The 18786-nt window shown below is 44.4% G+C and overlaps 1 protein-coding gene across 1 annotated transcript in view; it reads right to left on the bottom strand.

Annotated features, from left to right (window-relative positions):
• The window catches only part of LOC124775662 (dynein axonemal heavy chain 8-like), a 605208-nt gene extending 596818 nt beyond the window's left edge, over positions 1-8390 (bottom strand). The window contains exon 1 of the mRNA XM_047250489.1: positions 8292-8390. Within this exon, the coding sequence (XP_047106445.1) occupies positions 8292-8390 (99 nt within the window). The remainder of the gene's footprint in view (positions 1-8291) is intronic.
• Between the last annotated feature and the right edge of the window lie 10396 nt (positions 8391-18786).

Genomic DNA, 18786 nt, shown 5'->3' with positions numbered 1-18786 from the left:
TGTCACTTGGACAATTAACAAGCGAACCACAGCCGCTGAAGTAAGCACATGTACTGTCGGATTAGTGCAACGAAGGAGCTTGAAGAACGGGTGTGTGTGAAATTCTGCTACAAACTTGGCAAAGCTTTGGCAGAGACATTTCAAATGCTAGCCAAGAATATGGAGAGGACGGTATGAGTCGCAAGCAGTGCTACGAGTGGTTTAAACGTTTTCAACAGGCAGAATGTCGGTCTGTGACGATTGCAAGTCCGGACGTCCTTCCACATCAACAGATGATGGCCTTGTGGATAGCGTTCGTGCTGTGATTCGCGGAAATCGTCGTTTAACTGTTCGGGAAGTTGCTGAGGAGATGGGCATCAGTGTAGGATCATGCCACGAAATTTTGAGTGGAAAACTTGAGATGCATAATGTCAGTGCAAGATTCGTACCGCGTTTGTTGACTGAAGATCGGAAACAGACCCGTGCTGAAATGTTCGAGGAACTGCTTGCCGCTGTTAATGACAATGAAAACTTTCTTAAGAACATCATAACAGGCGATGAGAAGTGGGTGTACGGCTATGATGTTGAAACGAAGATGTTGTCGTCACAGTGGGCGGGCAAAGGGGCACCTCAGCCAAAAAAAAGCACCCATAAATCGGTCAAATATAGTGGTGATGTAGGTTGTGTTTTGTGACTACAAGGGCATTATCCATCATGAATTTGTGCCACGTGATCAGATGGTAAACGAGGAAGTATACCAGGGAACCGTCGTGCACATGAGGGATACTGTGCGCAGGAAGAGGTCTGAATTGTGGGAAAACCAGAGTTGGATGTTGCATAATGACAAAGCGCCAGCTCACACGTCACTCCTTGTCTGCGGCTATCTAGCAAAACACTACATTCCCGTTGCGTCCAATTCATCGTATTCGCTGGACCTAGCCTCAGCAGACTTTTTCCTGTTTCCCAAACTGAAAAACACGTTGAAAAGGACGTCGTTTCCAAACTATATAGGGGATACAGAACAATGCGACGAGAAATCTGCCCGCTGTCCCACAAAATGTGTTCCAGGAGGCGTTCCAAAACTGAAAGAAACGATGGGAGCGGTGTATTGCTAGTAGAGGGGACCATTTTGAAGGGGACGGTGCTTAAAATGTTTTACAATAAGCAATAAAGCTGATACAGTAAAAGTTCGGTTTCTTTTTTAACACACCTCATACCGTACACTGGCTCAAATCATGTACACCCCTTCATGACGATCAGGTTTCCTGACGGCAGTGGTATTTTTCAGTAAGATAACGCGCTATGTCACAAGGCCAGTAGTGTGATGGAGCGGTTCGAGGAACACAGTGGCAAGTTCCAGTTGATGTGCTGGCCCCTCCAACTCGCCACATCTGAACCCAATTGAACACATTTGTGATGTGAATGAACATGGCGTCAGAGCTCGTCGCCCCCTCCCCGAAATTTACGGGAATTATGTGATTTGTGTGTGCAGATGTGGTGCCAACTCGCTCCAGCGACCTGCAAAGGCCTAATTACTTCCATGTCACGACGCGTGCCCGGGCCAGAGGTGGACGTACTGGCTATTAGGTACGTGGTCATAATGTTCTGGCTGACCAGTGTGTCGATACAGGGATTGCACAAAAATATGGAAATACAACGTAAAAATGCATTCTTGAACATAAATGTAAAAGACAATTGTTCCATGGATGTCAGAGACGCGTTCCCTAGCTGTGATGGTGTAGAGTTTGCGCCGGCAGATGGTTCCTAGTGCTGTCTGCTGTTACCAACAGCACAGTTCTGGAGTCTTCTTCCGTTCGCTGGCATAGCATTATCAGGACAGTCTGCTGCGCTCTTTTTCTATTGACCATTCTATCGACAGAGTTCTTTGGGAGGGTGCACAATCCCAGGTGCGTGCCCAGGGGCGACCCATGTGGCCCTGTGGAGAGGCTGGCCGCCCTTTCCCTAGGCGCCTGTGCCATTCTCTATCGTTCCATGATCTCTGGCCTGAACGGAGACAGCACAGACAAAACTCACACCTGCATATATTTTTTATGGTTTGCGCCTATGGGACACTTGAAACATATGTAGCTACGGTATCTGGTGATGAGTTCGTTATGGATGGTATGATTCGCAGCAACTCGTCGTGTAGTGGCTGACAACCTAACAGTTAAAGCATTGCGGGTTTTCCCTCTTGGTCCACATGTCCTCCATCACTATAATAATTACTTTATGCATGTGACATGCCAGATAACACGAATGTCGAGAATATCTCTCGCTACAACAAGCATCAGTGTCGTCTCTTTGTGCTTCTTCAGGTAATGGAGGCATGTGACAGAGCGTAGGCCACATCCATAGTTAGATCCTCTTTGCTACCGTATATGGACCAGGCTATTTTTGTGCGGCAGGCTCTGGAATATAATCTCCAGTAGCTGTCTTCAGAGGACGAAAAAGTATAGAACGAGATCTTAAATTCGTCTCCTGAGCCTAACGGAGAAGGTCTCACAGTCGATGAGCTGTTTGAGCTGCTACAGAAGAGTCGAAGAAAAAAAGGTCCCTGAGTGCTGTAGTGGACCTGGAGCATGTGCTTAGCGAGTCAACCAATGACCAGTGATGTCACAGCCCCATAGACAACTATTGTTTTAACTGTAGCCATTTGTGTTTTGCAGCTGAAAGCTGGCAACAGCGCTGCCAGCTGTCGGGGATCTTCCTTCACTGTCTCTACTATAGTACAGCTAAAGTAGATATTAGAATTTGATAACCACTGGTGGGGGGTTTTGCTTCCTTCGCTAGCTCCTCAGCTTCCATCTTGAGAGCTTGGAATTTGTAAGCTCTGCTGGCGATACAGTAAAAATAAGTTCCCAATTTGCCGTCCCCTTAACCTGCATAACAGCATCCCCATCTGGCGCAGGTTTCGCCCTCTTCTCCCTTAGCGAACTTGGCGTACTTGCAGTTGTAATATCCGCCGACCTCTTGTAAACTGACATGGTTCCCAACGTGGAAGGTATTGAAAGAACCTCGTCATGAGATTCGGGCAGCAGTAAATCAAGCAGTTTAGGTTCCATGGCGAAATCCGTCTCGCTGTCTGTTTACATAACAGGATTCGTCATAGAGGTCCGGCTGACTGCGACAGACGACCAGCAGACTCACCGGTTGCCAACTAACCAATCATCCTGCGTGTGAAGCCAAAACTCCATACACAGTGCTTTCATGTACTTCCTCACTCAGCAACATCGCTTACTCGAACGACTGACACTGGGTGCCCAAATAACATACCAAGCGACGTGGCGCAGTGGTTAGCACTCTGGACTCGCATTCGGGAGGACGGTTCAGACCCGTCTCCGGCCATCCTGATTTAGGTTTTCCGTGATTTCACCTAAATCGTCTCAGGCAAATGCCGGGATGGTTCCTTCCCAATCCTTCCATAATCCAAGCTTGTGTTCCGTCTCTCATGACCTCGTTGTCGACGGAACGTTAAACACTAATCTCCTCCTCTTCCCAAATAACATAAGTTATAGCGCACTGCACGCGTTTTGCGTATATGTCATGATCGTAACTGTAAGACTGAATACACCACCAGCAAGCAGTGCCGTCCAAAGCGAAAATTAGAAACTCATGTGTACGGCGGGTTGCCATACACTGCGGCCCTCAGCATACTCTATCGTCTTCGAAGAGAGCAAATCGGCAAACAATGGGATTCGACACGGTAATCAATTGATAACCGCTTTCCCGGTTAACAACGTTTACAGCCGTGGGTTTTCCCTGGCCTCATTAATAGTGGAATATAAAAATGAGTTAACAATAGCTTGTTTTATCGAAAAAAAAAGATCACTGAGTGCTGTAGTGGATCTGGAGCAAGTGCTTAGCGAGTCAACCAGTGATCAGTGTTGTCACAGCCCTATAGACGACTACACGAAATGTTCTTCCATGATGCGTGTGATCTAACCCACGTAAGTCATACCGCATTTCCAGAGGACATGTCCTTTCCATACCAATGATCGTGCAGGCAGAAAGATTTACATGCTCACGTGAATATGAGATCTATGCCTGCAGTATTGTAGCTACTGGCAGGGTCTCCAAGCCGGACAGGTCTCAGCGGATGAACATGACGAAGAGTGTCCCACATGTCCCACTCTTCTCACATCTTTCCATAGTCAATTTCCCAGTGTCCTAGGAGCTCAACTACAGGTGTGATGCGATCAACGCTGAGGTGCGTGTAGTATGGGAAGAAGTGCTGTGAACAGTGCCTTGGGAGTACCGGGCAATTTTCCTCAGTGATTTGTCTTACATCAGTGTTTCAACCTTATGTATCCCAGCTCTTGTGGGGCCAAAATGTAGAATACAGGAACCAACTTAATGCTGAAGAACTTGATGTTACCTCAAATACACAAACATCGGGTAGTGAATTGATGGACACTGTTTCTACAACTGGATTGGGGGACAGACCAGTCCAAGAAGTGGAAAATGTCGCTGAAAAGTTGGATCAGATCAAGATCAAAGTCGTATCTAGGGCTTGGAGGAGGAACCTTCTAAGAGACAGAGAGTAACGCAAGACAATTAGAAAATCTTGAACTAAGACCTCCAAGAAAATACTCTCTCAGACTGAAAGGGGTAAACAGACCCCGCCCACTTCCAAAACAGGGAGTAAGAAAACGAGGGGGGAGTCGGTTGTTCCCTCTTCCCAGGATAACCAGATTCAGCAAAAGGTGAGGCAGGAAATAGGGTAACAGGCCTATAGTACTGCAGTCTACCTATAGTGCTGCAGTCACAGTTCTTAGGCTGACAGAAATCCAACAAGGATATCCACTTGTTAATACCACCTCGCAGCAGGAGAAGCTAGTTCATGTGGGTCTCTTTGAAAAGACTGGCAGAAGGTAGTAAGGCACCAAATTCAGGATGGTCTGTCTGGGCAAACGTGCTCTAATCTTTATTTGGGGGGGGGGGGGGGGATGCGAACAGTAGACTGGTCGAAGAAGATGGTGCCCAAAATATCTCCTGGGAGGAGGCGAAGCTGCTGGTGAAGACAGCAGGGGAAGTCACGGCGAAAACGTCAATCTGAGTTTCCAAACTATCGAGAAAGTATGGGTACACAACCAGGAAGTCTCGACAGATGACTAGAGGACAGTTAACCGAAAGGTTGCCTCTGACAGCCAAACTCTTGTGTGGAAGGTGGTGAGAAATCCTTGAAGGATATGCGAAAACAGACATAAAAAAGTATTTAGGGTTCTCGTAGGTTACTTTCAAGCTGATTAAGGACATCAGAAGCGACAATCACGGCAGGCTGACTGCTAGAGATGTCGCAGATAAACCTATAACACAGCAAGGGGGCAATGGTCGCCTTGAGTCGCCTTCTGAGAAGAAAGGAGATGGGCGTGGCCCTGATTCAGGAACTCTTTTTATATAAGAGGGCTGTATCAGACCTCAGAGGATCTGGAGATAAGCTGATTTGCGACAGAAATCGATCTCGAGAACATGCATTTATGTTAAAAATAGATTTTCAGTCTTGCTGGCAGTGAACTTCTATAACAAGTACTTAGTAACCATCAGGACGAAAAAGCATGAGAAATGAGCATGAAGGAAATTTCACTGACCTCAAGTTATCTTCTCTACGAGCAAAGTGCTCGTTCTTCCTAGGAGGTGAGGAGGCTGGTAGACAGCTGCTTGCAGCTGAATGAATAACTGCTCGTTGAAACTTCTTCGCAGATTAAAATTGTGTGCTTGACCGCGACTCGCCCTCGGGATCTTTGCCTTTCGCTGGCAAGTGCTCTACCGACAGAGCTACCCAAGTACGACTCACGACCTGTTCTCACAACTTTACTTCCGCCAATACCACGTCTCTTACCTTCCAAACTTCACAGAAGCTCTCCTGCGAAACTAGCAAGCCTAGCACTCCTGGAAGAAAGGATATTGCGGGGACATGCCTTATCCACAGCCTGGGGGATGTTCCCAGAATGAAATTTTCACTCTGCAGCCGAGCGTGCGCTGATATGAAACTTCCTGGAAGATTAAAACTGTGTATCGAACCGAAACTCGAACTCGGGATCTTTGCCTTTCGCGGGAAAGTGCTCTACCTACTGATCTATCCAAGCCGGTCCTCGCATCTTTACTTCCACTAGTACCTCGTGTCCTATTAGCGCACATTCCACTGTAGAGGGAGTATTTCATGCTGGGAACATCCCCCAGGCTGTGGCTAAGCCATGTATCCGCAATGTCTTTTCTCCCAGGAGTGCTAGTCTTGCAAGTTTCGCAGTAGAGCTTCTGTGCAGTTTGGGAGGTAGAAGAAGAGGTACTGGCGTAAGTAAATCTGTGAGGAGGGGTCTGAGTCATGCGTGGGTGCCTCAGTCGGTAGAGTTCTTACCGCCGAAAAGTAAAGGTCCTGAGTTCGCACCTCGGTCCGGCACACAGTTTTAATTTGCCACGAAGTTTCTTATCAGGGCACACTACACTGCAGAGTGAAAAATTCATTCTCAAAACTGTTGGTTGGTTGCAGTGCTAACGCCCCTAAATGGAGTGGGAAAACAGTGACACCAACATCAGAGGTGAGTAACTACTTGAATTCTTATTAGAGAGAAATCTGAAGATGTTGAACAGGGGAAGAAACCTACCTTCAGGAATAGAAGAAGGGAATAAATAATTGACATAACTTTTGGATCCATACTAATAGATAGTTAGTCAAACAGTTGCATGTGGTGATGGAGGCATCCTCACTTGATCACATGTTTTTCTTATATCCATTTGATATAGAGGAAATGATAGATGAAATGACGTCTGCCATCATGATCTCGTACTTTTCAAAATCTCCAGACACCACGAAGTGCACGAACAGGATTGTACCTTGGTGAAACAATAACCTTGAATTTCAAAGGAAGCAGACAAGAAGACTGTCCAACTTCGCAAGAAGGAAAGGACAGTGGGCAAAATATCGAGGGCGCTTGTCAAATATAATCTTGCTATTAAGCAAGCGAAGCACACATCCTGGAAGATAGTCTGTGCAGAGGTGGAAGGTACAACTGCCAGGGCCAGACTTCACAAAATTCTCATAAGAATATCAACAAATCCAGAAGGTACACTAAGAAAGGAGGATGGAAAGTACGCAAGGACAGAGCATGAAAGGGTGGCTATGCTCCTCAGGACTCAGTCCCTTTAATGCACTCTGGTAGATGATATATACAAAGATTCAGTCCCTGCGAGGTACTGGTTTACAGGCAACAGACGGGAGAACTAAGAATCTGCCAGAAAATGTGTTGACTCAAGAGAATCCAGTGGGCGATGGAAACGTTTCAACTGATCAAGTCACCAGACCCAGATGAAATTATTCCGCCTCTAATGCAACAAGAAGAAGATGGATAAATCAGACTCATACGTAGACTGTTTACAGTCAGTCTATTAACAGGAGTCAATCCCAACGCTTGGACAATAAAGGTTATTTTCATCCCAAACCCAAGAAGAATTCATCACACCAAGGCTAAGGATTTGAGACCAATCAGTTGGTCCTCCTTTCTTTTAAAGACATTAGGAAAACTGGTTAATGTGCACGTTAGTGAAAAGAAGTTAACTGATGTTCCTTCAAATGAAAACCAACACGCGTATCAACCAGGCAAATCATCCAAAACAACACTTGAGCAATTTCTTGTGAAGAAAATTGTTCTCTGCATCTTCTTCGATATTGATTAGAGATGCAGAAGAGTATGGCCTTAAGACCACTATATGGAGGTGGATTCAGACCCTGCTGACAGACTAAAGGCAGGTTGATGTAAAAATGGTTATCAACACCACAAAATAGTGTCCCTATCACTATGGAGAACCAAATGGCGTCTAGCAATGAATCCCGAGCATTTTTATACTGGGACCGTGTCATGCCGCTGCTGTCTGTTGTGAATGGTAATGCCTTCAAATTACTCACGTAACACCCTATGTCGAGGACTCTAGAACTCCCACCAGACTTCAGAAACAGAGTTTCGCGACCATCTGTCATTTGTCGTTACTTTGTTTTGCAATCGTGAAGCTTGTCTGTCTTCACAACTGACAGAAGTATTTAAAACTGTTGTTAATGCGTATTCACATTTGGTGTCACTGCAGAGTCGCTTTCATAAAATCTGTGTAGTAGTATCTCCACAATCCACGTATTTCTGAAGAAAACGACATGCATTCAATTCCAAAATACCATCCGTGTTTTTCAATTTCCCGAAAGAATTGTGCTAAGTGGAAATGAAATTAGCTATGTACTATTTTATGTTACATTAGTCTTAAACATTAGCGTATATGGAGAAACAAATAGAGTTACAGTGTGAAAAAGTAAAGCAGCACTAACATACCTCTTTCTCTCTCTGGCTCTCTTGCTCCTTGAGCCAGTTCTTCGCACGTAGATTTCGTTTTCTTGGCACAACATCTCTCCTAAATCTCTTCCTCTCCATTGTGGTCCCCTGTGGAATGAAGAAAAGAGTGCGTCTTGGCAAAAGCAGAAAATACAAAGTTCTCCAAAACAATGTCGAGAAAATTATTGTAGCATACCGCTGACGCTAAGTTCACAATATGTTCATAAGATCCTACTTATACCCCTGTCCCCTTTTATATTGAAACATGATGCTAAGAAAATAAAAAGAAGCGTAGCAGAGTTCAAACGTCTAATGGCAGAGTCTCTTTCAAAGTTGCAGGACGTCTGTTACAGAATGTAAGAAGCCAGCAGCATATTTTGTATATAAATGCACTGCCTGACCAAAAAAAAAAAATCCCCCAGACACAAGGTCGGCTGAAATTGTAATTTCAGTCAGTTCAAATGGGTCAAATGGCTCTGAGCACTATGGGACTCAACTGCTGAGGTCATTAGTCCCCTTTCAGTCAGTTGCACAGAATTTGCGAATATGTAAATGATTATACTGTTGCAATTCCCAGTCACTGTTAGAGAGACCATCAGAGCACAGTAGTTTTGTTCATGTTTAGTTTTTTTACGAGGGTGCTACGGTATAAATGGTGCATGGACAGCGGCAGATTTTGAATGATAACTGTGAAGGACTCAAATATGATGCGTACTCGTGTGATAAAGCGTTATCAGCAGCTGACATAGTTTGGTCGGTTAATCGAAACCAACAATATCCATATTTGAGGGGCCTGATGTTGGACCGTATGGGAACGTGAAACCCGGCATACTCGTCGTAAAACTTCCCGTCGACCATTCTGACCACCAAAGGGAGTATCTCCGCATTGTGCGCGAAGCACATCATCGTCCCTTCATATTTGTGCTTTCCAAGTAATGAACAGAGGCAACATTCTGTGCCATCTTGGAACGTTGGTTGAAGGCTGTGTTTAAAGTGGTGCTGTGAACGAGAAGCGTGGACTGCTCTTGAATGGCGTCGCATTGTGTTGAGTGACGCATCGCAGTTCTGAACTACCCTGCATGAATACCGTCGATGAGTGTGGCGGCGACCTAGGGAGAGGTTCCATTCTCTCAATGTTTTGGAAAGGCACGGCGATATTACTGCTGGGGTCATGGTGTGGGAAGCGATCAGGTATAGCTTCAGGTCACGGCTGATTGTGACTGAGGGAATTATGACTGCACAGCAGAAGGTCTCAGACATCCTGCGACCTATGTCTTACCTTCAATGTGAAAGTATCGTTGTGCAATTTTTCAACAGCACAATTCCCGTTCACACATGACATGTGTCTCTATGACGTATCTGTATGATGTTGAGATATTCCTGTGGCCAATCAATATTATTATCGAGATAGTTTCTTCATTTCGCGGAATAGGTGGTATCGAGTTATTAGCTGGGAGACCCCGAGGGACAGGTTCAATTTATGACTTCTTCCTTCTTCTCACCTTTCTTTAGTTTTCCTTTCTCAAAGCGTGAAGGTTATGCATTACGTGTATGTTCCTATGACTAGAGCATGTATAGTGCTGTATTTCCATTGTTGAATTGTACTGACCTTCGACTCAGCGCCACTGCATTTAAGTAACAAACGTTATGTAGGACGTAAATAATACTCTTTCTGATTTGTAACTCTTATTTTTGAATGGTTGACACTATTCATTAGTGCAAAATACTTATCCCAGTTTCTCATAATAAGGTACATTGTTCTTCCTAGTCAATAAGCTACCAGCTCATTTTAACATCATCATTATTTCTAAACCTGATCTTTTAAAATTCTTCCTCCATTCTAAGAAGTTTCATTTTTTGAATTTGGTAGTCTTGTCGTTTGTTTATAGCTATTAATTCAGTCCAACATAACATGGAAGTGCACCTATTGTTTTATGAAACATCACGAGAATTATTTCTGTGTACCGATTTTTAGATGTCCCTTCCTCTTTTATTCGTATTGATATTCTCTCTTCATCCGGTTATACACATGATGAACTCTAGCTATTCACGGATTTAGTTTTACTTTCCTTCTGGGCTAGCGTCATGTTATACCATCAGTTTGAGAATCGTGCAAATTGAGAATTTTATTTCCGTGTTTTAACTGTCTTATTACTGTTTTCTGTTTTGGAGATTGGGGTACAGAAAATTCACTTAGAGGAATTTGGGGAACAACCAAAAATTATCTCCTCTCAGTAGGAATGCATTGATGATGCTGGACGCAAATTGATTTTTAATGTTTTTGGATTGTCTACGTACGAGGGAAGGGCAAATGCATGACGACATCATTTCCCCGTACCCTCCCACCCTTATCCTTCACCCCTCCCTCTGACGCTCACCCTCCACATTCCTCTCTCATCCCCCAAATCCTCCCTTACGACAACCATCTCCTAAGCCACGCCCCTTTCTTGAAACTGGGCGAATCAGGGAGTTTCTACGCCAAAACGCACATATTTTGCTCTCCCAATGACAGGCCAGTATTTTACCGTCATAAGAAATGCATTTACCTACCAGAGAGCTTCTTAAATCAGGAATGAGCAATGGCACGATATCGTTCTAGTCCAATGGTGATGGCAGCTGCGTAACATTTGCACGTGATTGTCCGCAGAGCATATCCACTGAAGTCCAAAATTAAAGCAACAACCGGAATTTCGCTGCGAGGTCAGATGCCAGTTGCCATGCAGTACTGAGGCGGTGCTATCGTGCCCTTACAGCCAAAAAATGGTTCCCTCTTTCTGATGTTACATGTGGTCGATCCCGCCCTGGTCTTCGGGATAGTTTCGATGTGATCGGTCCCGCCCTGGTCTTCTGGATAGTTTCGATCTCTGTAAACTGTTGCCACATCCCAAAAACATCAGAACAATTCACATTAAGCCATCGGGCCACATCAGTTTGGGACTTTCCTGCTTCCATTCTTCCCATGGTCCCCTACCGCAGAGAGCCTGACAGGCGTCCTCTCAGTGCCATACTGCACCGTCTGTGACCGGGTAAATAGCGACTGTGGGTGTGGGACTACCCGGCAAACACTATCCTGTTTGACAGGTTCCCTGACGTCATCATTGGAGTGGTTGTCCGTTGAGCAGAATTCCGCAGTACACGGTCGTACGGACATCTGTTGACAGTTTGTATGGTTATATCGTGAATTAGACGCAGGATGGGGAAATAGTGGTTTGTTGCTTTAATTTTGGACATCAGTGTGCTTTGCATGTCTGCACACAGCCAAGTCCATACGTACACTCTCTGAAAGCTATCACATATAGACATGCAGACGAAGACTATTCGGTCTGTTACGGAAGTTCAGACAGGCATGCTAAAACACAAAAAAACAGTGAGACGCAGCTGAGTAGAGGAGGGGCATTCAGTAAGTAAAGCAACACATTTATTTCTCGGACAATTTCGATTGATAAAAAGCGGAGTTTGTTGTGGGACATAATAGAATATTCCCGCTTCAGCCCCTATAGTTTCATGAAGTTCCGATAGCTGATGGCGCTATGCTTAACCTTCAAAATGGCGTCTGTAAGCAGAGAGCAGTCACTGAATTTCTTTTGTGGAAAACCAGAGCAGCGCAGGTATTAATAGGCCCGTTCAGAATGTCTACAGGGCTGTGGCAAAGAATAAAAGCGTGGTGAGTCGTTGGGCGAGACGTCTGTCATTGATGCAACAAGACCGTACAAATCTTCTCGATCTCCCATGTATCAGCCGACCCCACACAGCTGTGACTCCTGCAATGTAGGAACGTGTGGACTGTCATTCGAGGTGATGGACGGATCACAATCAAATATCTCGCTGCACAACTGGACGCCTTTGTTGGTGATGCTTATACACTCGTCCACCAGTTAGACGACTCAAAAGTATTGACCCACTCGGTTACTCGCCGCCTAAAAGACCACAAAGTGCAACAAGAGACTCTCTGTGCAGAATTGGATGCACGTTACGAGGCTAATCGTGAGAATATTTTTAAACATCGCCACAGGCCATGAAACATCAGTTCATCACTTCGAACCAGAAACAAAATAGAATTTCCATGGAGTGGCGCCACGGCACCTCTCCCCCGAATAAATAGTTCGAAGCCGCATCTTCACCCGGTGAAGTCATGGACACAGTCTTCTGGGACTCTGAAGGGGTTATTCAATTTGATGTCCACCTTCACAGTGCAAGATCAACTCCAAAGTGTGTTGTACCACCTTAACAAAATTGAAGAAACGACTTCAGCGTGTTCGTCGCCACAAAAATGCAAACGATCTTCTCCTTCTCCATGCCAGCACAAGGCCTCGTCAAGTTTTCGCACCCGAGAGAAGGTCACAAAACTTCATTGGATTGTTCTTCCTCATCCACCCTGCATCCCGGATCTCGCACCTTCCGACGTCCATCTATCTGGTCCAATGCAGGCTGCACTCCATAGGAATCAGTACATGGATGATAGGGAGATTATTGATGCAGCAAGACTTTGGCTCCAGCGTCAACGAGTAGAGTCGTACCATGCGGGCATATGGACCATTTCAGTAAGGTGGCTTAAGGCCGTCGCACTGAACGGAGATTCCGTTGAAAAATAGAATTTTGTAGCCAAAAAGAGTGGGAAATAATATGGTGTGTTGGAATCCGAATAAAACCAACCCGATTTGAGAAAGAAAGCTGTTGCATTACTTACGTAAGACCCCTTGTATTATGGGACGTTACATTTCATTATACATAGAGTGGACAGAAATATGGGAACACCAAAAGCACAGCACATTATCATGCATAATACGCTGTAGTAAACACTTTGGCATTCAAAACAACTTCCAATTGTCTCGGAGTGGATGAATACCGGTCCTACATGATCTTCAAGGGATACGTATACCATTGGTTCAAATGGCTCTGAGCACTATGGGACTTAACATCTATGGTCATCAGTCCCTAGAACTTAGAACTACTTAAACCTAACTAACCTAAGGACATCACACAACACCCAGTCATCACGAGGCAGAGAAAATCCCTGACCCCGGCGGGAATCGAACCCGGGAACCCGGGCGTGGGAAGCGAGAACGCTACCGCACGACCACGAGCTGCGGACTCGCATACCATTCTTCCTGCAGAATAGTGCCAAGTTCAGGTAACAATGATGGCAATGGACTGCGATTACGCACTCTTCTCCCCATAGCAGATCACCAGGGCTGAATAATATTAAGATCTGCTGACAGCGAGGGCCGGGAGAGATGCGACAATACATCCTCGATCTCACAAACCCAGTCCTGGACGACGCGATCTGTGTGAGCAGGGGCTCTGTCGTCCTGGAACGTAGCATCACCATTGGGGAACAAATTTTGTACCATGGAATGGACCTGATCTGCCAAGCCCATGGAATGCCACGATATGACTGGCCAAATCATCAGTGAACCTCCATCATGTTTCACTACTAGCAGCAAGCAGCCTGCATCGTAGTCTTGGACGGCGTATGCCAGACGTAAACTCGACGAGGAGTTGGAAACAGTATGAAACAAGAATCTTCTGACCAAATTACTGCTGTCCATTGGTTCATAGTCTAGGTTTTATTGGCTTTGGTAGCTCGTTTTCCTGTTATGGACATCTGCATCACTGATGTGTGGTTTTGGAATTCCACCTCGCCCTGGAGTTCCCGACTTATGGAGCTCTCTTGACGTTGTTTTGGTGCTTATATGATTTGCGGGTATGGCATTCTGTTCTACAGTGACTTTTGCAGCTGTCGTCCTCATATTTTTCCTCACAATCTTCTTCAGTGACCGCCTCTCACGTTCAGTCAACACACATTTTCGTCCGCATTGTGATTTACCAGATGACGAACTCACAAAAGCGCAGAACACTTTTTTGACATCAACTGACGCTTGCAATGTGTTGAGTATATTGCACGTATGGCGTTCGAGTTCAGATACAACATCGCCACCTGCAGGCTTGGCTGTCAGCTACATCTACGTTCAGGCACACATTTGTCGCTATTTATCCATATTCAATCCCTATACATCTGCAATATACGGATTACAATTACAGTTGCATAATACAGCCATAACATGTAGGCTACAGTTTCATTTCATAATATTTATACGACCAGTAAGTAACAGTTACATTTTCATAATAGATATACAACATTCAGACTACAATTTCAGTTTCATAATACATCTGCAGCAAATAGATTACAGTTTCAGTTTCATAATACATCCACGACATACAGCTTACATTCTCAGTTTCCGTATTTCCTGTATCTACAACATTTAGGTTACGATTTCAGTACTTTACATTGTGTAATTTACTACTAAATCAGCCAATTGCGCACACAGCTGCTGACTAATCCTAGCTTCTAAAAAATGACCCCACGCTACAGTTCTCACTTCATTATCTGGCATGAAACATTTATCATCTTTTGCCGAGAGTGTCAATTTACATTACTTTACAGAAGGAACTGTACGCAGCTTGGATCGAATTATATAGTGAACAATCGGTTTATAAACATGACTAAACACACATTCTCGGTAATCATCAGTGCATAGTTCCTTTGCTGATAAGTGTTTCACAGTTCACACCTTTTGCTGTACGCATTATGCGTTGTGGTTCAGTTCTGAGAGTGTACCTGTTTGCTCCCAAACCTAGGAATTATTCAGTTATCTTCACAGATAATTCAACTTTCATTATACCCCCTTTCTTTTTCCTGATTCATGAGATGTTACAAATGTTATCATCAGGATAAATCGAAACGTAAAACCATTTATGCACATTACTTTTAATAAAATCATAAATATTTGAAGTAGTTACACGATATACGTATTATGCTAGCTGTGTCTGTGTAACACGTTTCAACATTTTTGCATCAGATTTCTTCGTCATTATACCTATAATGGGAATCTACAAGCAATATTTCTAAAAAACCCATTCCTACAGTTATTGGTTTGTCACAAACAACGTTAACTCCCCTGAATTTTTCTTACGATTAGATTATTATTCAGACACTGCCATAAATTTCTGCAGTGAATCACGTAATTTTTTAATCGTATAATGTTGGAACAAGCTTCTTTAGAACTTATGGTTTGCTGATGCTTGGTGGTGGTACTACTTTCTCTGCATATAATGCCAGGTCAGAATTAAGTTCATGTACATTTTATGAATACTCATGATCTGCTTCTAAAATATAATCAATGTCTGAATCAACCAATTTACTCATTACATCAAAACTGTTCATAGGAAGCTGTTCAAAATTAGAGAATGGGATGTATCGCATTATGGCCCACTATAGAAACTTAACAGTGAGGTGTATAATATAAGACTCATCATTCTTTTCATTATAATCATCCTTGAAGATAATGTTTGGTGTATGTGAATAGTGAATAATAACACCTCTGCCACCAACGATGCCACATTCAACAAATTGTAATCATTGTATGTCCATAATAAGTTTCAATTTTACATTAATAGTTTTCAGTTAAGTACCCCATGCTTAACCAGGTGAAGTTAGCCTTCTCTTCACAGATATCTGCACCAACAGAATCTAATACTAAGCTTGCAAGATCGTCATAGACATACTCCAGTGCAGCAGTCAGTATAGTGCACCATTAGCAAAGGATTACAAATGTTTCATACTATAAGATAAATTGATCACTGATGCTTGGGGTCATTTTTAGGAACCAGGGCCCGTCAGCAGCTGTGTGAACAACAGCTGTTTTAGTGGTAACCTATTGGTTTCAAATGTAAAGTACAGAAATTGTAACCTATGTCTTGTAGACGTAGTACTGAAATTGTAACCTATATGTTGTAGATATAGAAAAAGTGTAAACTGACAATGTAAGCTATATATCGAAGACGCATTATGAAACTGAAATTATAATCTGTATGTTGTAGATACTGTGTCGTGAGCTTATGCTTGCTCTGCCATGAACACACATTCGTCCAAGTTACGTGGGTAGCCAGCTTCCTAGAAGACGACCCACAAGGGCTGCCACACTACACACGACCGTCAGACGGCAACTTAAGCGCCGTCAGAGGTCACTGGTTCCATGCACCTCTTTCTTGATGCCCGCTACGAGGCAGTAAGCAGGTCTGATTGTATCCTGGCGCCTGGGGCTGTACTTAGGTATGCCTCTTGGGCCCTGGGAGGCCAGTTTGCTCCAAGTGAGCTTCCCACATAAGACCCGGAATGCATCTGCATTCCATGTCAGGAACTCACTCGGAGCCGGCTCTAAGCTGTTACCCCTGACTGTGCCAATCTCCACAATGCGGAACCCTCGACGTGGCCTTCCCACCAGAACATGTAGACACAATCACCATAACCGCTCATCAGGCTCCATAATATTTTTTTCTTAATAACTATTGACGTCACTCTGCACTTAGACTTTGTCGTATCTTCTGAACACTGACTGTGGCTCGTTCTCTCGAATCCTTAACCAAATGTACGTTTGTTATTGACTGTGGACATGTGATATTCTAGCTCAAAATTCTTACAAGCACTGTTCCAAAGGCCCAAGATACTGTGACAGTTTCGCTCATATTAACATTACTTGTGGTCTTTAATTACACAACAAGTCTTTTGTCTCCTAAGCGTTTCACCATGAACTTGCATGAAGATAGCTACTGACCTTCAGTCTTATGTTCGTTTATCGAGATAACACAGTTAACTTGTTGAAGTTAGTGTGGCATCATAGATCGATTCCACGCCACTGGCATCCCACAATCGGTAATGGCAACACAAGTTTCCGACAGACGCCGATAGCAGTCATGTGGAATCCAGTACCCAATGGAGCACACCTGCTGGGCCATGCCTCCAGCGACTCCATAGCTCAAGCGCTCTCTGCCGCCTCAATAAAGGTTGGTCAGCGACAGCCACAAGGCCCATTCACAACTAGTCATGGCCCAGTGGCAATGAAGTCAATACCATGAAGCAGCGCAGTCGCGCTCCTGTCACTATCTCTCATGCATTAGTTAAGAGAGCCTCACGCTATGATGTTCTTGTTGCTATTGCATTAGCTGGACTTTACTGCTGCATGTTCATTTGTAAAGAGTCGTTTAAAGCTTGGAGAAAGCTACAAGCTAAGCAAAGCTTCTGTTTACAGTATTTATTTGTCCGCTAATCGTTTCTACTCCTGACTACGAAGTCTTTCGCGACGGAGTCCTTGCATAAAAAGTTCTCGGTTTACTTGCCGTGTCAAACTGGGATAAAATCCCAAGCTTTCGATGACTACCTCCGTCATTTTCGTCAGGGGTAAAACTGACTGCCGTAGACCGGTGAGGCTTCCGCTTTTATAAGCAGTGGACGGCTTCTCATTGGCTGGATGACGTCACGGTGAAAACGGCGCGTACGGAGGTGGCGGCCTCTATGTCCATAGATTTTGTTTGCGCGCTTTATCCAGCGTTGCTTGCAGCGCCATCCATCGCAACAGGCGGAGAACTGCGAGGAATGTATTGTGTTCCTCTGCGCTCTTTCTTTATCAATTGCGCGCTTTCATGCATTGCTGAGTGCATAAATGGAATCTCTGTTGAAATTATTTTCAGAGAGTCTAATTTCAACTGCTTCCCTGATGACAGAGTCCCAATAGTTTGAACCGTGAGCAAGTAGTCTTGTTTCATCGAATAAAATCTTATGTTTATTTAACAAACTGTGCTCAGCCACCGCTGATTTTTCTAGATACTTGTATTTCAGGTGACGCTGATGTTCCACACAGCGATCGGCAACAGTTCTTATAGACTGGCCCATATAATTTTTGTCACACTCGCAAGGACTGCTGTAAATTCCCGGCACTCTCAGGCCGAGATTATCTTTCACGGGTCGCAACATTTCCCTAATCTTCCTGGGTGGCCGGAAGACTGGTCTGATTCCCTGCCGGCTCAGGAGTCTGCCGATCTTGCTGGTCGTTGCACCGCAGAATGGTAGCCGCGCGGTGTGTTGGACCTCTTGATCTGTTCGAACAGCGTCCTTCCTAGGTTTTTTCGCCAGAGTAGATCTGATATCACGATCAAAATATCCATTTTTTTCTGAATTCCGTCGTCAGATGGTTAATCTCGGAGCCGAGCTGATCCTTGTCCGAAATAGTCCTTGCTCTCTTCTGAGCTGGGTGGTGAAAACTACGCGCATTTAGATATAAATATGTATGCGTCGGTTTTCTGTACACAGAATGTCCGAGACGTCCATCTGATTTTCGCTCCACCAGCACATCTAAGAAGGGTAACTTCCCATCCTTCTCCACCTCCACTGTAAACCTCATGTTCTGATGTATGGCATTCAAATGATCAACAAACTGCTGCAGTGCCTCATTGCCATGTGGCCAGATTGAAAACGTATCGACAACATACGCGAAGAAGCAGGATGGACGTAAGGGAGCACTTTGCAACGCTCGTTCTTCGAAATCCCCCAGAAAAAGTTAGCTGTCTTTGCTTCATCATTACTTGTGAATCCTTGTCCTTTCAGAAACTTCTTCAGTGGTCCAAAAACGTGACAGTCACTAGAGGCGAGGTCTGGACT

Source organism: Schistocerca piceifrons, chromosome 2, assembly GCF_021461385.2.
Source record: "Schistocerca piceifrons isolate TAMUIC-IGC-003096 chromosome 2, iqSchPice1.1, whole genome shotgun sequence".
Classification (NCBI taxonomy): domain Eukaryota; kingdom Metazoa; phylum Arthropoda; class Insecta; order Orthoptera; family Acrididae; genus Schistocerca; species Schistocerca piceifrons.
This window is presented reverse-complemented; position numbering and strand designations above follow the sequence as displayed.